We start from the raw sequence: 23,942 nt of genomic DNA, 5'->3' as shown, positions 1-23,942 counted from the left end.
GCTCCAAAATCAATTAGGAAGTACCCAATAATAAAAATAGTCCCAAGTCGAACTTTATTGCAAACCACAGTTAATTGTCACGTCACGCTCACGCTCACGCAAAAACAAACCTTAACACAAAAATTAAGAAAATAAAACAAAAGCAGAACCATTGACGGCGCAAAGACGCGTCATAAAAGAAAAGGAGACACTTGTTTTCTGATGAATTTGAGACTTAGGGACAAACCAGAGTAAACGATTATAAGAGAGTTTGTAAAGTAAATATTTGCTCAGAAGAGGCTTGCTTGAGTTACTATTTGTTTAGGGGTCATCCAGCGACTTTCCTAGAGTAGGCATTGGTGGTGGGTTGTGTTGGTCTAAGGAACATGTCACGTGTTTGTCCTACCCAACCTGCCTTCATCGCAGGTGGTTTCAGCTGTTGATGCTGTCCAACCACGGACACAGAGTGTCTTCGAGATCCAGTTGCTCCAATGGTCATGTTTGCGAGTTTATCAGCAGTCTCCGATACACTACGAGTGACCCGGTTCTTGTTCAATGACGCTGCTGCTGCTTTTTCTCCAATTGAATGGATTTGTTTTGTTAGATGAAGTAAAACAATCATTGTACATGTTGAAGAAAAAAATGTGGGTTTAAAGCTTTTTTTACTTACGAGGACTTTTTTTCCCGGGTGGTCTGTATTTCGAGTCTCTGACAGAGCTTCTCACGGGTTTAGTGTTTCTCGTCCCATCTTGATTAGCCATCTCAAGTTTCCGCTGGACGCCACTACCAAATGCGGCATTTGATTTTGGGGAAACATAGCTATTGAATGGCTTAGTATTGGCAAGAGACACCGGGTGCCGTTTAACTGATTGGTGCTCGAATGATCCCCTAGGCCCGACTATATAACAGAAAATGAAATTTTGATTGTAACAATCACAAAACAGATATAATAATTCCACATCCTGACACTGGCTGTCAACAAACTACAAGATTACCAGGCGGGAGGAGTTCTTGCAACAGAAGGCTTGGGACGAAGAGATGGTGGGACATAAAAGCAACTCTGCCATATGAGAACACAGTTAGATAAGGAGTAGAGCTATAACAGTCATCGCATATCGTCCAATCAAAAACTTTCTGGTTGTACCTGGAAGAACGGATGCTGCAGCACCTCAGCAGCAGTCGGTCTGCTGCATGGATCCCACGAGCAAAGCCGCTGAATTATCATGTTAAAAGGTGAAGATTACTGTCTGATAATAAAAGAAATACGTTCTTGGATTCATAGAATATCCTTTTAAGAGTTGTTAAAATACCTCAATAAGATTAATTGCATCTTCACTAGCAGATGGCATCAAGCTTGAAAGAGGTACACCAGGAAGCTGCAAGATGACAATCGTTATTGTCTGATACAAAAAAACCAGTGAGCCTCAAGACACAATTTTTCAAGCTCGAGCAAGTACCTGAGGGAATTGATAGTTTATAGTGTTAGCAAGATTAAGTCCCTCCAACCATGTCTCCTCAGTTGGGGTGCCTATGACACTGCAGATTTTGTAGATCTCATCTGCTTCACTGCAAGTATGATACGACAACATAATCACTTGTTTATTATCATTGATTTTGCAACATTTTTAATCAGAAGAATACAAATTAATCACAGCTAAATTACCTAGCCCCAGGAAAAATAGGGCGAAGAGACAACAACTCAGCCATAATAGCTCCCATCGCCCACATATCTGAACAAAAACAATTGTCAAAATGTTTAGCACTAAATTGCATCATTAAAGATAAAGTGTAATTATTTCTTGCTACAGTATGGATACTAACCAACTTTTGATGTGTATACATATGACTGTAGGAGTACTTCAGGGGCCCTGTACCTATTAGAACAAAGACTTTGGGGTCAATAAGGCAGCACTGGTATAGCATGTAATCAACATATGGGTCAATGAAGTGCAAATATACATAGATATTAATATTTCTGAATGACTCATTGCAACGCAAAAAAAAAGGAAGCGACTCTTACCAGCGTGTAGAAACATACTCGGTAAAAGGTGGACTCGAATTAACCTCCCGGGCCAGGCCAAAATCAGCAATCTTAATGATGTCTTTAGAGACTAACAGATTTTCTGCAACACCCAACACAATATAGATAAATATTCAGTGTCAAACTATTTAACCATGATTGTTAGAAAGAAAGTGATTAAAATCAGAATTGCCAATCTTCAGAGCAGATGTTTGAAGCTATGTATCTCACACCTCAAGGCTATATTAATTACCTGGCTTAAGATCGCGGTGGAAGTAACCACGCTGATGCATGTAAGAAAGGCCTTGGAAGACTTGAAAGCACCAATTTTTGATATCAGCTTCTGCAAAAAGCTTTTGTCGATCCTTCATAAGCTGGTAAAGATTGCACTCCTGATCAAGAAAGAATGACATAACCAGATTCAGTGCAATGAATTGAAGTATCAGAAAATATCAAACAACAAGCAGGAAAGAAGTATACCATGTACTCAAAGACAAAGTATAGGATATCATTTTCCCGGATGACTTCCTTCAACTTCACGATGTTTGGATGATTCATTCTCCTGAGCGACTAATAGGAGGGAATAGGAGGAATAAGTAAACATACAGTAAACAAAAAAAACAAAAGCAATTCAACAAAGGTAGTTCAATACCTTCACTTCTCTCAGATTAATACATTCGTCCCAAGAGTAGTACTTCTTTTTCATTTTCTTAATTGCAACCTGCTCGTAACAAACTTCAGTCAGTTAAAAAATCAACAGAACATTCTACCTGTAATAGATAGCTCTCCAAGAAAGCAACTTACGACTTCACCCGTCTGCTTATTTATAGCTCGCCAAACACTACCAAATGTTCCATCACCAACCTCTTTAATTAACTTGTACCTATAAATTCATAAGGCGTTGAGAAGTAAATTCTTAAGCCACAAATCAAGGGCCCAGATGCCAAAGATATTAAAAGAAAAGTTGAGAGAAAACTAAGCTACCTGTCCATCGTTTTTCCGGTAAAGCAAAGTAGCTTCTTTATATTATTCTGTATGTAAAGAACTTCTGAAAGATTTATATAGCATTAATCTTCCAGTCGTTCGTAGCAAGTACTTGGCACCAAGGCAGTAAAATCAATGATTCTCCAGCTGGGTAGACTGACCGTTATTTACTTTGAACATAAACGGGTTGACCATTAAGGCAAAAGAAAGACAACAAGAGAAGAGGAAAACACATACTGAGAACTCAAAGACGCAAGGAACCAACAAGAAAGAATGTGTTGGCTAATAGGAAGGACCCTATGCTCACAACATCTCACTCAGGGGTTCAGACTCAAGGAAACCACATACGTAAACTTGAAAAAGAAAACTGATGTATCTTTCTTCAACCAGCACCCATAAGAACAAGATACGAAAGAGAGGAACAAAGACGTTTCTCTAGGACTATGCGAAGGAAGAATTTGCAGACTTCAGCCCTGCAAAAAAACAAAAATGTCGAACATTTAAGTATCCTCTGATAGATAAGAAGATCTGTACAAAAAATCTCTTCAAGTTTGGGGTCTTTGACGTCCTCTTAACTTGTCTGCACGTGTTTTTTTCTGAATGATGGCCATACAAGACTTCCGTGTTAATTGTTTACTTATATTTTTCTTTGTCAAATTTCCTAATTTTTTTTAGCAGTTTTACCATTTCTCAAATTTTCAGATTTTGTCACTCAAAAAATAAGGTGAAAACCATCTTCATGGATTCTATTAGAAACTCCAGTTGGGATAATTACAAGGAATTCAAGTTGTACCAAATGCATAGCAAGCACTAAAGTTCCATTGGCAAACTATCTAAGGAAGGAAGAATCGTGTAGAATAAAACAGCTTCAATCGAAAGCCATACCTGTCTCAGAAATTTGCCTCACGCCTTCCTCTAAAGATCATAGAAGAGGGTTTGACCACTAAGTGCAGTTAACGAAAGAGCCCACAAGGAAATCTGAACGTACAAGAAACCGCCAATCGAGCGCTTCTTGGAATGAGAAAAGCCGATAGTGATAGCAGCTTGGCCAAACAAAAACTTGCTCCATATCTCAGAAGATGAAAATCCACTTAAATTAAAGCCTGATAGAACCTAATAGCAACGAAACAGCAATAGAAAAAATTCATACGAAATCCAAAGATAACACACAAGAAAAGATAGAGAAATCATCCGAAAGCCAGACAAGCACGGTAGGGTAACAATGGACTCAACTTACATTACAGTCTCATCAACATCATCCCAAACACCTAGCAGCAATAATTAAAATGCAGATAAGATAACAAAGCACAATATCTGATCAAAGCTCACAACATCACCTAACATATTGGCCCACTATATAACTCACAGATCTGAAAAAGCTTGAAAAAAGCTGGAAACATATCCAATTCGAGGATAAATCAATCATTACCACATAAATGAATCTACCTACGTAACCCTAAATTTCAATCAAATTCGACTCAAACAGATCCCAAACACACGATTCCAATCATAGCAAATGAATTTTTAAATCAAAACCAAGAATCAGATCCAATCTGATCAAACACGGAACCACAAGAGAACGAGAGACATGAAATGGAAGAGAAGGAGATCTGAGAAATATAAATACCTCAGAGCCAACGGGCAAAACCACCGTCGCCGACGACGGGAAGAGACGGAATCCAGAGCTTCTCTACCTCTTTACCTTTCAATTTTTCGATCCAAAAGTCCAACAAATATCAATCCTTCCTCCACCGTTTTCTCTCTCTGCCAAATATCTCTCTTCCTTCCTTTTTTCTATGTGCGGTTCTCTTGTGATGACCAAAAAAAAAACCTACGATTTTATATTCCCCAGCTAGAAAAATAATATTTTCTACTTTGGTTCGATCGTCATTGATGATATTGTGGTCGTGTCGAGTTTCGAAACTGGCTATAATCGTCTGTATCTCACTCTACGAGCTTACGGTGTTCTTTTAATATATAACCGTAGGATTATCACATGGTGATGTCGTTTGTTTATTATGAGCCGTTTGATTTTGATAAGAATTAACCGGTATCTTTACGTGGCCGCCTCTTTATTCTTGCCTTCCACGATGTAACACTGATTTATGTTTTTTTTTCTAGACTTTTCTATGATAGTTATATCTTAATCATGATTCATGGGGATTTACCAAAAATGAAATTAAAATTACCGCAATTATTGTTTATTTACATGTTTATATAAAGTAAAGCGTTAATTATGACAATGCAACACGTTTGGAATCGTAAAGATTGGTCTTTCATGTTTTAAAGGGAAAGAAATTTAGTTCCTCCGATTTATGTTGGATATATTTAGAGGGAAAGAAATTCAAGTTGTTTGGAAAAAAAGGAGAAAAGAATTTCAAGTTCTTTCCCTCCATAGAACTTTAGCTTGTCGTATAATGGTAGGGAATATGCGATTTTTGAATATTAATTTAAAGGAGATTGTTTACTCTTGATCTTGTTATCAGATTTCATAGATTTAAAATTGAATTTTATATATGTTTTATATACAACTATGTTCAATGTTTAAGCATTCCTGCAATCATATTTAAAATTAGTTTATCATATCCGATTACGAATCTTCCACCTAACTAACACGACTAGATTTACTTTCCAACTGTTTATCTAAAATTTTTTGTCCTATAATATTTTTTAAACACGAACAAAATTATATAAATCAGACAGCAAATATTTTACATACGTTGAGTTTGCACTTCATCCGTATATGATTGTTAAAAAAACACTCATATTTAGCATTAAGGTAACGAAGAGAAAATTTTATAATCGCTAAATCGACATGGACCACCAACATATTAACGTGTAAAACAATACAAGAAGATCTCAAATCATTATACCTAACATTCGAGAAATCTCGAACATCACCGTTTGAAGTAAAATTTAAAGTTACAGTTTAAAAATAAAATAAATATATAATTCTCACCAAGCATATACTAAAAGGGAAAATAGAAAAAGAACAAAAAAAACGAAAATTGATAAATATGCTGGGATAATAAAAATGAATTGGCTGCTTTCAATAGCTTTCTTGGCTTCGAAGCAACACAAAGAACCTATGGTTGTTGTTGTTGAGACTTTGTTCTCAAGAAATCTCCGAACAAAACAAAAGCTTTAAGCTTAAGCTTTGGATTTGTCCTATTTTTTCTTTTTTCTTTTTATTTTGTTTCGGAACTGGCGGTAGATGAATACCACAGCTTCTTCTGGCAAATCAAGAGCTTCTCATTCGCTGATTCGGACTCTGTTTGTTCCTTACGGCAGCTCCATCTCAGTTCTTTAGCAACTGAGGCAATCGTATCTACGAAGTAGCTGGATTCGCGTATAATTGCATACCCGTTAGGACGCAATATCCTATCCATTTCCAGCATTACATATTTCATATCACACCTGCCCAAAACCAGACCATTACATATCAGATCATCGATAAGTTTTCAAAGTCCTAAGATATGAGATCTCTGTTCTATCATTACCTCTGGCTTTCAGATGTAAACAGCCCATCAACGTGAAGAAGATCATAAGTTCTTGGATATGTCGAAAAAGCTTCACACCTATGAAACAACAGAGCATATTATGTATGTGAACTCAAAGTGTTTGAAAGTAGAGAGATTAAGTTTTGGTGAGTTTACCAGTCATGATATGTTCCGATCAATCCACGATCAAACACGACGGGAAGTGTATTCGCAGCGTAAGAAGAGACAACGTTCATGACCCACAAAGGATCATCAACCAGAGCAGCAGCCAAACCTCCATAAGCAGTGTTCATATCCATCACATTCCGAATCTTGTCAGAACCAATCGCGGGTAACAGCTTCTTGTAATGCTTAGCCCGTGTTTTCCATTTGCTATCATCATGTTTAAACACGCCACCATTTCCCCCAGGAACATCAGAGATTCTTTCAGGAGTCGTGTGCAATCTCTCTGGCCACTTGGGAGTAGATTCCAAATCTGTCCTCTTAAGCTTAGGGCTTGGAACCACAACACAAGGGCGTAACGGTGTATACCAAGCAGAATCTGGCTCAAGGCTGTCGTCACATTTTGGAGGGTATGCATCAGGGTCGTTAGACAACTTGTTATAGCATAGATTGTCTGAAGATTTTTGCCACACTGCGATATCATCTTTCTTGGCATACAGTTTGAAGCACATTGAAGATAACAATTCTTGCAGCTTCTCGTAGTTTGATCTCTGCTCTTCAATGGTTGTGTCCCAACCTTTCCAACGGTTCTCGTAGTTGACTGGTGGACCAGATAAGACCCAGAAGCCACCAGGTCTTAGGATACGGTGAACCTCCAAAAGATATACTCCACCTGATAGAGCAGGAAAGAAACAAAGGTTGGTATAAGATATACTCACATGCATTGTTCGATGATCAAGAAGATTCAAGATAGCAATTCAATTGATCAAAGACAGTTCAATTACCGAATTCTGTCCATGGAATAAGGCATCTTGAGCAATGAGCCATATCAAATGAATTTGAAGGGAAAGGGAGACGTTGAGTGGAAATGATGCCAAGAATCGCAGGAATTCCACGTTCTAGAGCAAACTGGACTTGAGCTTCGTGATTATCTCTCGGGGCAAGTGATACCGTGAGGATACCACGGTCTAACAAATCGCCTCCCCAGCTCGCAACCTTGAAAACAGATCAAGATCAATGGAGTTGAAGAAGAGAACATCTAGTCCGATATTTGCCAAGTTAAATTCCAGAAATATATAAGCTTACCCCACAACCAGTGTCTATGGCAGTGCGTATAGTCCCATCTTTCATTTCAGGGATCAAATCTTGCATCAAATCGACATATGCACTAACTCCATGTGGAAACATTGTACCTCCACCAGGAAAAATGAACTTTTCACCCTCTTTCCTTAGCCAATTCTGGTTAGATTTCTGCTTGTTAATCCAATCATATGGCACATTCCTGAAATCAAATTACCAACTTACTTCAAATATTCGAGGACAGGGGAGATCTAGAGATCAAAATAATTAAGAGATGCAATTATCAGGTTCAGGAAAGGGACAAACATTTACCTGTACCAACATTCGTCTTTGCTCTTTGGCCATCTTATAGGTGGCTTATATCCATTAGGAGGAGGAACCAGACATTGCTTTCTATCAAACACAGGAGGACAGTGTCTTTCCATAAAAGTAAGCCTGTGAGTACCATACTTCTTCCATTTCTGAACAAGCAAAACGGAATAAAAACATTAGCTAAAGTTTTTCCAGATTCAAGCACTCACACCCTAAAAATCAGTAAATTGAATGTACCCTTGGATCAGTGCACGGAGTGTAATCCTGGTAGTCACTGCTACATTCCGAGAAAGAAACAGATTTGACTTGAAGAGAGTCATCAACATCTAAGGAAGAAGATTGAGCTTTTGCAACATCATTAACTTCTATTTTGTTCTTCCCACAATACAACCCACCAAGGTAGAACGAAAGTCCACAAAGAAGAATCAGTAAGATGGTCTTGGGCAAAACCCTTGAACCTTTCTCAGCTTTCTCGTACTTCTCATCTTTATACTTCATTGTTTCAACAGAATCCTTTTGTTTAGAAGATTAACACCTGCAAATTAGCAACATATTAGTCAACAATTCTTAGAACCAACAGAACAACCAATAAGTCAAAAGTTAGGAAAGACAAGAGCAGCAAACGAGCTTCGGCCATTTACGAAAAAGTTAGGAAAGAGAACTTTTTTGGCTAATTCATTGAATAAACAAATGATGGGCCAAGTGTGACTATTTGACAAATGATATTTTGAAAGTTGAGGAAACAAAGGATGTAGAAAATCGAGATCTAAAAGGAACAAACAACATTGCCGACATTAACAGATTGTTGCTTTAATGTTAATGTATCTCAGCTCACATGGTGTTTTGGGACCCAGATTCGACCGCTATAACATGCTCTCACATTGTCCATCAAAACTCGAGAACAATAAACAATGAATCAAATGAAATAATAAATGCACACACATGAATGAATCTCTATTTAAAGTCTTATTCACTTTCGCATTTAAAGTCTGAAAAACAAATCTGTACCAAAAAAAAAACTTGCAGAGACAGCTAAAAAGCATAAAGGACGAAAAAAAAAAAGTGTAAGAGCAAGAGAATTAGCATTAATCATTACTTGGCTGAGACGGAAACGTCTTTAATCTTTAATTTCACCAAACAAACAAAAAGATTAATCAAAACAAATAAATTAACGACGAATCTGGAATTACACAGTACCTGAAGAATACATACAAATCGAAATGAATCTGGATTTCACAATCCAAATTCGAAAAACTACAAACTGAAGATTATTATCCACATTATTCAACAGAAGATTAAGCTATGATTTGTTCATACGGAAGCAAATGTTATTTGAATCAGGGAGAAATGGAGAAGACGAAACAGAGAGCAAAATTACGAAATCCAGATCTGGTTTTCACCGAAATTCGTCGTACTTCATGAAGAAAACAAAACACAAAACTCGATTTGTGCATATATATAAATGATTTTAGAGACGAACAAACGTATCATTTACCCTTAAGCTTCCTCTAATTCTGGGTTTGAGAAGCGCGATTTCCGATTAGAATAGTCTCCTCGAATTCCTGAGAAGAAGATTTTCCGGTGACAGAGAGAGACTTTTTGATTCTCTCTCTCTCTCTCTCTGACGATTTTTGAAGACGAAATGAGAAAAAAATGGGCGAGAGATAAGGAGATTTGCAGAGAAGCTAACGTTAACATATATAGCTTCCTTCTGCAATTTGGGTGTGAGGAAAAAAAAACTAATAATTATTATTTCTTCTTTTTATTTATTTTTTCTCGTCCATCTTTTTCTTTCGTTCACTCTCTGTCTCTCCTTTCGTTTTCTATCTTTTTCATTTCTTTTAAATCTAACTATTATTTTCACATAATTTTCACTATTGTTTTGGTTTTTATTTAATTATTATTTTTTGATAAATTTTATTTATTTATTATTGACTGTTGATGGGAAATCGTTTTCTATATAGCAAGATATTTTCCAGTTGATATCATCACTAACTATCTAGCAATTATGAGAATTTCAAATGATTTGGATCCACTAAAGTGGAGTGTCACTGAAAACAAATAAATTATGGAAAAAAAACAAATATGGAAATACGAAATTCTATAATTTGCTAGATCCTCTCTAGGAAATTGTAACGATTATTATAGATTGTAGTTCCCGGAATTTTAGGTTTGTTTCCAAAAAGTAGCAAGTTGTTTTTCCTTTTACTAAAGTCACCAATCGTTTTTTAGGATTCTTATCTAAATTTAAATAAGTGAAGAAAAAAAAGCGATAAAATGGAACCCACCACCGACAAAACGATTCACCGTCGGCGTCACGACTTTCCTTATATCATCAATCGTCCCATGCAAAAACACATTTAACTGGAAATCCCTATTTCATGGGAGTGATGATATATATTCCCTTTCTATTTTATTTTTTTACATTTCATAATCGTATAATTACAGTGGTACAATGCTTATAAAGAAATTACATAAAAGTAAATTTAAAGGTTCGAGTTTCACTTTGATTTCAGTCAGGATTGGCTACTTTAAATAGTAAAAATACGATTCAGTTCACTATCTTAACTAAATATTCTCTCTTTTTTTCTTTATATTATTATCATTCATCAAATTAGCTCTTTATGTTTTCCACTTCCTTTGGATACACAACCATTTAAAAAAGGATTGGATAAAAGAATAAAAATCGGAACAACGTTATTACAAAAAACAAATGACTCATTTAAATATTAACCACAATATATGAAAATAACACGAAAATATTAATTAAATTAGTTGAAGTTAGCCGAGTTTTTAGTCGGTGGGTTTGTCACTTGTGATAGATCCACGACAACACTGAATTATTAAGTGTTGACTAATCGAAACGCGGTTAATGAATTCCTCCTCCACAGTATACTACTATTTACAGATTCCATCCAATATTATACTGTTATCTAGTTATTTAATTTATCGTCGTAAAATAGTGTATCGGTTTATTAGTTAAGAATTATATATTTGGATGGCAGATCTCTTGCAAGAACTATGTTTTTTTTTTTTATATATAAAAAAACGTTTATGTTTTAAACCTTAAGTAACTAAAGTCTTTAGTATTTTAGAGGGCTTTCGGGCTAGCTCGAGGTCGGCCGGGCTAAGCTCAAAAAATTCTTTAGTCCGAACGGGTTTAATCCGAAAAGCCCAATTTTTTCTGGACATATATTTTGAAGTCCGAGCCCTCTATTTTTCAGGGCTGGGCCGGGCTAGCCCACGGGCTTTGGCTCTAATTGACATGTCTAACTAAATGCTTGATTGGTTGGTCTGTAAGTCCACCTTTCAGTTTTAATTTTTCTTAAAGCCTAAATTATATGTCAATCATGTTGTAGTGGTTTTTAAAAAGCTACAACCTTTTTTTTTAGGCGGTAGCAAAGTAAATTTCTAAAACCCTATTTTTTTTGCGGTAGAAGTTTTAATTCACATTAAAATTAGATAAATATAAAAATTAGAAATTATCAACAAAAATTTAAAAAATAAAAAACAAAAATAAGTTTCAAAAATAAAATTATCAAAGAATACATAGACTTTTGTGTTTTGAGTTTTGACTAGGATTTTTTAAAAAATATTTATTGTTTGTATTTTAATTTTAATTAATAATATAAACAATTTTATTTACTTTAAAAAGTATAAATGAAAATTTTATTATAAATATTATATTTTTATTTTAAAATACCTATGTCCAAAAACTTACAGCTACAACCAATTCACTTACAGCAAAAATTCTACATCAACAAAGGCTACAACTACAGCCAACACAATTACAGCAAAAATTCTGCAGCAAAAACTTTACAGATACAGTCCAATCAATCACCCACTAAAACTGAAAATTTTGTCTCTAGTGGAAAGTAAGAAACTAATTTCTACTAAAACTATATATATATATATAGGTGATTACTAAAACTTTTTTTTTTATAATTGTTGTGATTACTAAAACTTGATTTATGATAAATCTACGATCCGAAATTCCGAATATGTCTAAATTTTGTAGCATAGTTTTCTCTTAATGTGTTGATCCTTTGACTCATAATTGCAATCACAAAGGTCATAAGCGTGGGATCTCAGATGAAGGATCATAATATAAGTCATAACGTAATTTGTAGTGTTGTGTGACTTCAGAACCAAATACTTTTGAATAAGTCAAAGTTGGAAAATGGTAACTCACCTTCCCCCATGTGGAATCTGTTAATGGTGCATCATCTTCCCATGTGTCATTTAGGTCTATTTACACCAATATCATCACTCTTTTTTTTTTTTCAAATTAAAGAATACACAAAAACCATAGAAAGGTATGAAAAGTTGAAAAAAGTAGTAACTTAATGAGTCAAATTAATTCAACTTTTCGTGTGTTCGGCTGAATTACACCTGGTTTTTTTTTGTAGGTTTGATGCCAATCATAATGGCAAGCAAGGCAATGAATTCCAACAATTCTTTTTGTGTTCATACATTTCAATAGCATAACATTAAATCAACATCTAATGTTTATTGATTTATTTTCTTTATCTTTCAAAATGTTACAATAGACTTATATTTAGAGTTGAAATATTATTAAGAGCATGGAAAATTGAGATGGAAGATCGTCATACCAACCAAAGAAGTCATGAATGTGATGCTTAACATTCTACTTCTCCGTGGTTACCAATGGTAATCTAAATTTTGTCATGAGCTATCAAGCTACGAATATTAGATAAGAATAAATTCTAACTCTCTTCTTAATCCTATTGTTCACTAAAATATACTAAATAATTAACTCGTCACTTGATTAAGTCTAGCTAGAGGAGCAGAAAGAATTTTAAGGATTTCAGAGTTTGCACGATCGAATCATGCATGCCAAATATTGCAGAAACAACTCTAAAGTTTATAAGAGTAATAATATTCCTTGGTTCTTTTGGTGAAGCTTTTGGATCATAAGAGTTTTCATAATCAAACACTTATGGTGCAAATGCTTCCGAATGTAACACTTTTCTTCCCAACTTAACATTAGCAGAAACACCATTCTTCACTGAGAAACTTAAGGTATCACAAAACGAGTTTATATTTGCAAAAACCCAAAGAAAAGAAACTGATATGCTTAAATAGATAACCTAAAAAGGCTTCAAATAAGCATGGCATTAGTTCATTCTACCAAAAAAAAAGTGAGAGCGCCAGATGATGATTGTGAATCTCAGTAGCTTCCAACATGTTGCCTAGGTATTCCTCCTCCATAACTCCCCGACATGCCTCTGTAAGAGCCACCCATGTACTGCCCTTGCGGCTCAGTCGTAGCACTTGGACAGTTTGCAGAAACATGACCACTGTTTCCACAGACATTGCAGCTAGTAGTAGCATCACCACCTTGAGGCCTAGAGCCACTACTATAGTGATTCCCAGATTGACCTGATTGATGAGCATGTAAACTGAAATCCCTTCTTTGGACTGATGAGGGATCTCTGGTTCCTGAGCTTCCTGAGCTTCCTGTACCAGTGTTAACTGCATCAGCGTTGTAATGAGATCCTTCTGCGTTAATGTTAATGGAAAGAGAACTTGCATCTCCAGTCCTGAGTTTATCCATGGCATCTAAAATAGTCCTGGTATCTGATGAATAGTTTAGCTTGTCCACTTTCACAACTGTTGCTTTCACACGCTGTTCGTCGCTGAATGTTTCTTCTTTTACCTTCAGCTTGAAGATGTACTTGGTAAAAGCAACCTTACGGATGATATCTTCGAATTTTTCCTCATCATTGTGTTCATACTTCACATAATACAAATCTTTAGCAGATATGCCCATTATCTCTTCACCAGCCTCCTGGAATGCTGTGACCCAAGTAAGATCCGTATGGTCCTGTATCTGGAGCTGCAGTATATACCTGTAGTCACATTCATCGACGCTTTTATCACACTTTTCGCACCGCCATGTGCCATCTCCATTGTCCGTTACTTTTTTGCTGCACGGACGATCACCATTCATGATAGGACAAGCTGTGTAGCAGAAGTTTTCAACCTTCATGTATATAATTGTGGCACTGACTGTAATCCAGTCTGGTTTTTCTGAGGTCCCTAGTTTCTCATCTTTAATTTGAGAAATTGTTTTACGAACATCTACTCTGCCACTGCCGGAAAACTCCCGAGATAAGGAGATACAAGGGACACTCTTTCCTTCTCTCTCAAACCAGTCCTTCAGTTTGTGGGCTTCAACAAAATCTGGGTCAATGAACAGTTGACTTGATCCAATGGTGCTCACTGTCTTTCCGTTAAATTCACTGATCCTGCCCGCCTTAACAGCAAGAACCGGAAACTCCCCAGAATCACAAAGATTTTGCAGCCTTTGTCCTTCTGCATTGCAGAAGTTACCCCACATAGTTACCTCGACACTTCGGCCAGACATATCCTTCAACTGAAGTGATCTTTTCGGTGTTGCAGTTCCGTTTTTCCTCGTTATTGTTACAGTAGGACTGATAGATGACACAATACCAATTACATCAATGATGCTGTTATTCTCCATGCTTTCAATATCACCTATAGTACGGAAATGGAACTGTTGGCGCGGAATTGCAGCATCCTCCTCATAGCATTGTTTTATAGTTGATGCATTATCCAGCATGATCTCGTAATCATTGGGAAGATGATTGAAGTTCTTCTGGGCAGGCCGCAAACTTCCCCTCGAAATCAGATAAAGATTACCAACAACAATCTGGTCAAAGAATTGATCAGCCACAGCGTTAAAACAAGTAACACGTATTTCTCCGCCATCAGCATCAAGAAGATCAAAGTTGAACACTTTCCCCTCCCCACGGGGATTACTGTATTGCTTAAGTGCTGCTTTATTCGTGACTCTGGCCTTGATGGTCCACCTACCCGAGTACGGGCTAAGAGCATTAATTGGAATTATCCTAGGAGGTGCTTCGTTCCTTACCACTGGTCCCCTGTTTGCATACATCGGTGGTGGTGGTTGAGGCTGACGAGGATAACTGGTTGGAGGATCACGAGCATGGTCCTGCCTAGAAACTCCATGACCTGCAGACGGGTTGCTGTCTACCCGAGTGGAAGGCGTTGTTGATGCAGGAACACTAGAACTAGTACCAAACACTGGCCTTTGATCAACTTGAGGTGACATCGCTGCATTACTTCTCCCTGTCTCGATATTGTTAACTTGACGGACACCAAGACCCTGTTGATCAGAACCAGTTGTATTTAACTTAATACCAGACTCTGCTCCACGTTGATCATTATGCTTTCCTCCTGGAACAGGATGCCCGATTATATCAGAATTCGATTTTATCACCTCCAGTTCCCGAACAATAACAATCCTGTCATCAAAATCAAAACTTTATGAATTTATTTGAATTTTAGTTAATGTAGTCTCTTACATAAAGCAACTATATTGGCTATCTAGTACAAAACTTTACCAACTTCCACATATCCTAACTTCAAGATCTTCTTGTTCAGAGATAGAATTACCTTCGAGTCTGGACGACATGAACGCCGAAATGAGTAAGTCGAACAATGGAACCGGATTGAAGAGTCCCTTGTTTGACAAGATCGTTGAGATCAGTTGCGAGCATACCTTGATGCAAGTGAGTCCCATCTGATAAACCCATCCTAAACCTCTCTCTCGTTGGATCTTGATAAGCCTTAAGCTGCTTCAATTCCGTCACTTGCAGCACCGGAATCATATCTGCCTCAGTCGTCACTTCCCCACTCATTATCTTCCCGATTGCTCCCGCCGTCAAACTTACCTCCATCGTTACAGATTAAAAAAAAAAAACCAAGAAACTTGGATAATCAGTAGAAGCAATTAGAGAAGAAAAAGGGTGAATCTTTATGAATGAATCTGAAATTGAGGAAAGTTGTGAAGGCGAAAACAGATTGGCTTGAATCTACAGAGACTAGAGGTTGAAGAAGATGAAGGATTTGAGATTAGCCCTAGAGTGAAAGGTGGAAACTTTACGCTCCGTTTGAGAGGGAAACTAAAATAAGGGTTTCAAGAATTTGGAAAATCGCAATCGAGCCACGATTTGGTATAATTACGGATTTACCCTTCTGAAAATTCCCTTGCAAGCTTCGTTAATCGTGTAGAATGGTGACGTGGAATGTTTTCGAGAAGACTCGAGCACAGATACAGGCCCATTTAAAGGCCCAATATGACAAGTAAACGAACATATTACGTGGAACATGTGGCAACTGTACTGTTGAGTCAGCAATCTCTCTCCATCACATTCACATTGATCAACCCTGTCCGAAAAAATATTTTGTTTTAATTGCATTTACACACTCACATCATCGTCGCAACGACAGTCAAAGACTCAACGAGGAAAAAAAAAAAAAAAGGCAATTGAAAAAAAAAATCGGATAATCGGATATCGGTAAGATTTGATTTCCCGGTGACCGTCGTTGAGATCAGCGTGAAAAATGGATTATTCGATTTCTTTGTTCTGAGTAAAACTCACTCACCGGAGAAGATAGTATGGATTCCGAAGAAACGACGTCGTCGGTGACGACAACAAAGAAGCAAAAGAGGGTTTTCTCTTCGTTAGCTTTGCGATTCTGTACAGTGCTAGTCTTCTCGATCATCAGCTTCGTCGTCTTGTCGTTTCTATTAGGAATCTTAGTGATTTTCATCGGTGAATTGTGGGTTTATTCTTTTTCTTCTTCTTCTGCTTCTCTTCATTCCCGCTGCAAAATTGTTTCCAGCTGTAAGTTTAAAGCTTTGATTCTATTTGGTTTATCATCAATTGATTGCAGAAATTGATAGGTTTCTTGTGATAAATGGTCTCACTTTCTAATGATCTCTGTCACAGTAATCTCTTATGATTGAAATTGAAAGTCTTTTACAATGATTTTGGGGGTTTTGTTTCTTTTGTATGAATCTCATGGCTTTACTTAATTTTGATGTAGCTGTTGATCTTAGGTCTTCTAAAGTGTGTGGCATTGGACTATTGAACATCAAAGCACAACATGTGTTTTACCCTTTTGAGAGAGATAAATTCAGATGTCGTTATGATTACTATTGGGCTTCTGTCTTCAAGGTTGTGAGATATTCTGCAGAAATATATCTGTCTTTTGCTTTTCAAAGTAGAGAAATTTACTAATTCTATTGTATCTGTTTTTTCGTTTCGATGATCGCATTCACAGGTAGAGTATAAAGATAACTTAATGGGTCAAACACGGCTAGCGTTTTCAGAAGCACCAAATGAAGCTCTTCCTCCTGAGTGCAGACCTAACTTTGGTGCTGCATTGCTTACTAAAGATAACTTCAAGGTAGGTTCTTTTGACCATATTGAATCTCTGCACTTGATATCAGTTTGTTTACTGTTCTGAATTGCGTTGTGTTTCGGATTGCAATATGTTTTTGTTTGTCCAGGTGAATGAGACTTATGATTGCTGGTACACATTAGGGATTCCAAAGATAAAGCTTTATCGGGATAGCTTTTTCGGTTGCCAAGCAAATGATCTTTCTTTCAACGACATTGTTAAGCAATACTCTGTTGTGTAAGTTCTTATCTTTTCTCTCATTTTTATACATTTTTCATCATAACTAAACACATACACACTATAGGAGAATCATGATGAAAAATCATGAAATCCATGATAATTAGTAATAGCACAACGATTGAGGCGTTTGTTTTGTTGAAATCATTTACGAATGTTCTATCATCTGTTTAGTTTGTCAGTCTTGTCTTGTCTTGGTGCTGTTATTCACCGAATTGATCCTCTTTCATTGGTTCTTTTTTCTCCAGAATCTCTAAACTTTTACAGTCATGGTTTAATGGAGAAGCAACACCAAAGTACTGGAAATATGATGTGATCGCTGGCACTGTCTCTGGCTTCGCAACTTCCATAATCATAGTCTTCATCGTACGGATCTTACGACATGCAAAATCTTGGTTCCCTCGAGCTTTTTGTTCAGTGAAGAGCCAGTTTTCTAAGGTGAATCTCTTGGTACAAGTGAAGCGTGCATGTTTGCTTCTTGTTTACTTCTCGGTTCTCGGATGGATGGCGACACAATACTTGAAAATTCTTTTTCCAAAGGCTTAGAAACAAAACATTATTTGAGAGAGAGTGAGTGATTATGTAATGATTCGTAGACAGTTGTGTGATGTAATCGTAAATCATTTACAGAAAAAGAAAGCAATACAGAGAAACAGCTTTAAAGTCGGAGGATTGATTTAACAGCTAAAAACAATCTGTCTTACCAACTGTCATGGAAACTGATGGATTCTTCTACAAACTATTACGGATCTCAGAAACAAACAAAAGTTTTGGTGAAATCTGGCTTATCTTAAGGATGGATCTTACAACTCTTGTTAAGTAGATACTTCTGATGGACTAGAAGAAGTAACATTGTTTGGTTCCTAGGTTTCTTCTTCTTGATCAGCTTCTGTGTCGTCAGTGTCCTGAAGATGCGAAAGAGCAACTTTTGGCTTTTTCGATACCGCAGAAGCTTCTTCTTTCTCACCCTGGTTTCCATCCTCAGATTCCTTTCTTTTCAGATCCTTGATATCTCCTTCATTGCTACAACTTGCTGGTTTCACTTCTTCTGTCTTTTTCTCATTGTTCACCTTAGCTTTCCTTGCTTGCTCTTCACATTCTTCAAGGAAGTTTTGGGTTTCTGCATTACCCGCAACATCTGCTGGATTCTTCCCGGCCTTTGTAGTAGCTCTGACATTCGCTCCTTTCTTAACCAAGTACTTGACAATTTCAAAGTGAGAACCTTGAGCAGCATAGTGAAGAGGTGTGAGTCCCTTGCGAGTGATAGATTTCACAGAACCACCAGCAGATAATAGAGTTCTCACAACTTCCAAATGCCCCTTTTGGGAAGCAAAGTGAATTGCACCCATGTCATCTCCTGCTGCAGCACCAACATCAGCTTTGTTCTTGCATAAGTAGCTCACGACCTCATTGTGCCCTGCCCATGCTGCTAAGTGCAGTCTATTACCCCAAGAGATCATGATGTTAAGGACAAAGAAATGAACAACAAAAGACTTCAAAGAACACGAAAAGTATATGAAATCTATCATTGCTCTAGGTGTAATCTACGAACCACATAGCTTTAAACTTGGCCATTCTCCTAGTAACCAAATCAAATGTTAAGTATCAAGATTTAAAACCTAGATATAAACCCTAACTAAGGCCGTAGCAAAGAACATTCAGGAAACATAAGAAAATTTGTAGTTAAACAAAGAAAAGTGATCGAGAGAAGTTGAATTTCATTATCAAGCAGAAACTAAAATCGAAGAAGAGTGATTTTGCGAGAAGAAAGGATACGGAGTCCGAGAATGCTTATCCCTAGAATTAACAGCCAAAGGATTAGAGCTGAGTATAGATTGAACTGCTGCTAAATCACCAGATCTTGCCGCGGAGTGAAGATCAGCCGATGCTCCTCCTCCTCTTCCACCGCCGCTTCCGCCTACCATTTTCGTCTTCTTCAGTGCTCCTCCGTCTCCTCTATTCAGTTCTTCGTTTACCAGTGATTATGGCGGTTCGGGTGATATCTATACGGGTCGGGTTTAACTGCAAAACTTTTTTTTACCTTAAGCCCAAACTAAGCCCATCATCTCATTCTCAACGGACCGCTCCCGGTTATAGATATTGGTTCCATTAACCGGCCGACGATTTTTCTTTTTTTTTCTTCCAATAACTTTATTAATCATCGTGTTTACAAAAAGCTGTAAGAAAACTAGGACAAGAATAAAACAAATTTTACAAAGATATACAGAATTATTGTAACACAAATTAATAACGTATGGTTAATTAGCGAGTTCTTACGAGTTACGAAAATGATAATTTACCAGAAAATAAATTATAATTTTACTACAAAAATTTGAAAATAAATGCGAAAATAAATTATAATTTTACTACAAAAATTTCAAAATGATAATTTCAAAATGATAAAAGCGAAAATAAATTATAATTTTACTACAAAAATTTGTTACTTCATAGTCCATAAATTATATATATCCACGAAACACACTATTTTCAAATATAAATTGTGAAAATCTCATACAATTTATAACTTACAAATTACTACATGTAATTTATTATAGTTTTAGTTTGTCCTAGTATTTTTAATATATCACCTTGTAGACATAAATATGCTTATATGCATGTTGATAGCATAAGAAAAACAAACATCAGGATTAAAACCTCTATAGGCCAGATATAAATAAGTCAAATATCACATTAGGATGTATTCATTAGGATGTTTGCATGAATGGTGGCAAACAAAAAGAGTGCACTCGTGTCTAATTAGTCATGTTTTATTTATTATCAGTATTAATATTTTTAAATTCTAATTAGTCTTCGATCGAAACTTCGAATATAACATTTGTCATCAGTATATATATGAATTTCATAAAATGGATAATTTTTATTTTTTTAATGAAATGGTAAATTCATTGATACAGAAGAAATCAAACCAAATGTTTATGTACAAAAAAATGGAAAATTAAAATTGCAAAGAATAAACTAATGAGTGCTGTGGGCTCGAAACCACCTTTGAAGAAGCAAACGTAGCCGTGGTCCCGTGGAGCTTTCCTCATACGTTAAAGAGATCACTCGATTACGTAATGATGCGCACAACAAAGCTATAACCCAATGTTGTGTAGCGTTATACCGTCTATATCATTTCGTTTTTTCTAACCGTAGTAGATTAATTATTATTTTAATTTTGTATAAAGTCGAGTAATTAATTTGTTGTACGTGTTATCACAAGTAACAACTCAAGTTGATTCGTAGTAGAGTTTATAAATTTACATTGACAATCTAACAAAAATAGTAAAATACAATATCAGGAAATTGAAACTTCGTGAGTCATGCCTAATTAATGTGAAATCAAAGATAATTTGGTCAATCATTTAATAAGAGTCCATGATGACATGCATATGTATTTTTTTGTAAACTAGTGGAGTATGTAAAACAAATTTATCCGATGGTTTTATTTGTGACCAAGGACGGTGTGAACAAATATATTGAATTAATCGAAAAAAGTAATAAAAATATGAGAAAAATATAAAGAATATCAAATATCAATTTATCCATGGAATGTGATGCAATTCATGGGACAAAAAGATTAGGTAGGCCGAAGGATAAAGGGATGAGATTGCCAGCTTTGAATATGTAAAAATAAGTCCAATCTTCATGGGAAGGTTCCTCAATCAATATTTTTCGCTTTTTACACCATTGTAGATTTCAGATCAGACTATATAAAAACAGAAAACATTTTGCCTTTCCAATATATACGATATTATACATCAAGCAACTTGCACATAATTGAAGTTATGCGTGCTGCGTAGTATGGTGATATCATATGATTGAACCATAATTTTACTACTTTTTTTTTTTTTTTTTTTACTCAACTTCAACTTCATATTAACCAATAAACTGTTACATATTGTCTATGTCCACAAATGGTTTAATCCATACTGGTACTACAGAATACAACTTAGGATCATAATGTTCAAAAGAAAGAGACTCCTTTGCTATTTTGTCCGCCACGCCATTTCCTTCTCGATACGTGAACACCACTCTATAATCCTCGAATTGCTGTAGAAGATGCTTGATGTCTTGAAAGATTGGATTTAGGTGATTGTTTTCTTTTTCTCCCCTGATCAAGGACACCAGCTGTTGAGAACCAGTCTCAAAAATTACCTTACGATAGTTAAGCCGTGCCATGGAAAGTACAGCCCATCTAAGACTTTCAACCTCAACTTCTAGCACTTTTCCAACCCGAGGTAAGGATCTTGCTCCCAGCCACAACACTCTCTTCTCATGATCACGTTAAATCCAACCAAGACCACAAGTTATGCTTTCTGCATTCCAGGCCCCATCTGTATTACACTTCACCCATCCTGGTTGTGGCGGTTCCCACTTGATCCTGTGTTGCTCAGTTCTTGTCATCTGAGACGGCTGGTTGCATTTTTCCTTTCTCATTCTCCATTCCTCTTCATCCTCCTTTGCTCTTTGTACTACCTCTTGCGCAGAAAATTCTCTCCCTTTAAAAATGTAATCATTTATGCTCTTCCATAGCCTCCATAGGATCCATGGAGCCAAGCTACCCTCAAGATGCAATTGGGGATGCTCCTGGTTTATATTCTGCAGGTAGTAAATATTTTGATAGAGAGATTCAGACCATTCACTACCTGGAGGGGCTGGTATAGGAGAGATAGCCCATACTAATCGAGCAAAGGCACATTTGAAAAGCATGTGGTTAACCGTTTCTACTTGTGAGGGACATCTAATGCATGATCCCTCCCGTGCTAGGTGCCTGTAAGATAGATTCCCGCCACAGAGAGACAGTTACTTACACATTTCCAAAGGAAGTGTTGCAGCTTTGGGGACGCGTCTGTTTTCCAGATTTGTTGGAAAATTGGATTTAAACTGGGCTGGAGCACTTCCTGTGGTCTATTCTTGCGCCTAATGACTTCCATAAGAACCCAATATCCGGACTTTACTGAGTATTGCCCATCATTAGAATAGTCCCAAGTAAAACTATCTTGTGTATTATTACCCCGGGCCTAATTTGAACAATCTGCTAGACTACTCCCTCTGGGAACACAGTGTGAATTAAGTCCATATTCCACTCTCATCCATTAGCTACCAAGAGATCTTTGACATACCTAAGAGAAGCCACTGATCTGCATAATTGTTGTGGGTTCCTGTTCACTGCCTGCACTCCTCTTGCTGGTTTGGCTGAGAGCCATTGGTGTTGCCAAATTTCTATGGTTGCTCCATTACCCACCACAGCTCTTAGACCTTGTTTAATCAACTCCTGAGCAGCATGAATGCTTTTCCAGGCAAAAGAGGGTCGTGATCCTAATGGGGCCATTAATGGATCAGAATTACTAAAGTATCTACTCTTGTAGATTCTTCCCAAGAGAGACTCTTTTTTGGTGATTATTCTCCATAGCTGCTTCCCTAACATAGCAATATTGAAAGCTTCAATGTCTCTGAATCCTAGCCCCCCTTCAGCTTTTGGTTTATTTAATTGATCCCATGCCTTCCAATGCATCCCCCTTGAATCCTTCTTATTTTTCCACCAGAATTCAGCCATTACCTAGGCTATTTGTTGGCCAACAGTGGAAGGAAGTTTAAAGCAGGCCATCGTATAGGTAGGAAGGGCCATGGCCACAGCCTTTAACAGCACTTCCTTCCCTCCTGGGGAAAGAAAGTTGTTCTGCCAGCTGGAGACTTTTTGCTGAAGTCTCTCTCTTAGATAAGATAGGATAGATACCTTTGACCCTTTAAAAGACTCAGGCAGTCCTAAATAAACTCCTTGCCCTCCTTCCTGCTCTATTCCCAGTTTCCTCTTGATGTCTATTCTTCTTTCTTCTGGGACATTCTTACCAAAAGTGATGTTGGACTTCTGGTAGTTCACCCTTTGACCCGATGCCAGACTGTATTCTTCCACAATTCTACTAATCTGATTAAGTTCTTCATCCTTTTCTCTACAGTAGAACATGCTGTCATCTGCAAAGAGAAGATGAGTGACTGGTGGTGCTCCCATTGCAACTTTTAATCCTGTTATCTGTCCTTTTACCTCAGCAATTTGCAGCATTTTGATCAACATTTCTGTGCATATGACAAACAGATATGGAGACAAGGGATCTCCTTGTCTTAGCCCTCTAGTTGTGACTATATCACCATATGGGGTTCCATTAATCAGAACTTGATACCTTACAGAGCTGACACATTCCATGATTAAGCTGACTCATCTCGCATCAAAGCCTAGAGCTAACATAGTATCTTTCAAAAAAGCCCATTCCACACGGTCATAGGCCTTGGAGATGTCAGTCTTTACTGCAATGTATTCCTTAGAGCACTTATTATTGGAGCTGAGAGCATGGAGTAGTTCATGGGCCACCAAGATATTATCACTGATTAGTCTTCCCTTGAAAAAAGCT

The 23,942-nt window shown here is 36.9% G+C and overlaps 5 protein-coding genes across 5 annotated transcripts; 1 reads left to right on the top strand and 4 right to left on the bottom strand.

The window, feature by feature from the left end:
- Nucleotides 1-37: 37 nt before the first annotated feature.
- LOC9304026 (cyclin-dependent kinase F-4) lies at nucleotides 38-4,850 on the bottom strand. The gene is given in 16 exon segments (XM_021018887.1): nucleotides 38-555; nucleotides 650-877; nucleotides 964-1,039; nucleotides 1,124-1,192; nucleotides 1,290-1,355; nucleotides 1,437-1,545; nucleotides 1,643-1,709; nucleotides 1,801-1,853; nucleotides 2,000-2,102; nucleotides 2,253-2,391; nucleotides 2,480-2,569; nucleotides 2,652-2,720; nucleotides 2,804-2,882; nucleotides 2,984-3,456; nucleotides 3,869-4,096; nucleotides 4,611-4,850. Coding segments are annotated over 14 exon segments (1,404 nt in total). The 5' UTR covers nucleotides 2,992-3,456; nucleotides 3,869-4,096; nucleotides 4,611-4,850; the 3' UTR covers nucleotides 38-307.
- Nucleotides 4,851-5,757: 907 nt separating this feature from the next.
- LOC9304025 (probable methyltransferase PMT21) lies at nucleotides 5,758-9,850 on the bottom strand. Its single transcript, XM_002867907.2, has 8 exons — nucleotides 9,533-9,850; nucleotides 8,275-8,572; nucleotides 8,038-8,186; nucleotides 7,732-7,927; nucleotides 7,431-7,641; nucleotides 6,640-7,318; nucleotides 6,484-6,561; nucleotides 5,758-6,400 (listed from the first exon to the last, which is right to left on the bottom strand). Exons 2-8 carry the CDS (start codon nucleotides 8,533-8,535, stop codon nucleotides 6,172-6,174), a joined length of 1,803 nt encoding a protein of 600 aa, XP_002867953.1. The 5' UTR covers nucleotides 8,536-8,572; nucleotides 9,533-9,850; the 3' UTR covers nucleotides 5,758-6,171.
- Nucleotides 9,851-13,044: 3,194 nt separating this feature from the next.
- On the bottom strand, nucleotides 13,045-16,243 carry LOC9306071 (replication protein A 70 kDa DNA-binding subunit E). Its single transcript, XM_002867906.2, has 2 exons — nucleotides 15,502-16,243; nucleotides 13,045-15,350 (listed from the first exon to the last, which is right to left on the bottom strand). Exons 1-2 carry the CDS (start codon nucleotides 15,783-15,785, stop codon nucleotides 13,229-13,231), a joined length of 2,406 nt encoding a protein of 801 aa, XP_002867952.1. The 5' UTR covers nucleotides 15,786-16,243; the 3' UTR covers nucleotides 13,045-13,228.
- An 84-nt stretch (nucleotides 16,244-16,327) lies between these two features.
- LOC9304024 lies at nucleotides 16,328-18,199 on the top strand. Its single transcript, XM_021018875.1, has 5 exons — nucleotides 16,328-16,736; nucleotides 16,939-17,069; nucleotides 17,176-17,301; nucleotides 17,405-17,532; nucleotides 17,781-18,199. Exons 1-5 carry the CDS (start codon nucleotides 16,508-16,510, stop codon nucleotides 18,076-18,078), a joined length of 912 nt encoding a protein of 303 aa, XP_020874534.1. The 5' UTR covers nucleotides 16,328-16,507; the 3' UTR covers nucleotides 18,079-18,199.
- Nucleotides 18,176-19,527, bottom strand: LOC9306070 (ankyrin repeat domain-containing protein 29). The gene is made up of 2 exons (XM_021018882.1): nucleotides 19,309-19,527; nucleotides 18,176-18,972 (listed from the first exon to the last, which is right to left on the bottom strand). The coding sequence occupies exons 1-2, from the start codon at nucleotides 19,455-19,457 to the stop codon at nucleotides 18,396-18,398; spliced, it is 726 nt and encodes a 241-aa protein (XP_020874541.1). The 5' UTR covers nucleotides 19,458-19,527; the 3' UTR covers nucleotides 18,176-18,395.
- Nucleotides 19,528-23,942: the final 4,415 nt, after the last annotated feature.

The sequence above is a fragment of the Arabidopsis lyrata genome, assembly GCF_000004255.2.
Source record: "Arabidopsis lyrata subsp. lyrata unplaced genomic scaffold ARALYscaffold_7, whole genome shotgun sequence".
In the NCBI taxonomy this organism is placed as follows: domain Eukaryota; kingdom Viridiplantae; phylum Streptophyta; class Magnoliopsida; order Brassicales; family Brassicaceae; genus Arabidopsis; species Arabidopsis lyrata.
The sequence above is the reverse complement of the archived record's forward strand: the minus strand, read 5'-3'. Positions and strand labels throughout refer to the sequence as shown.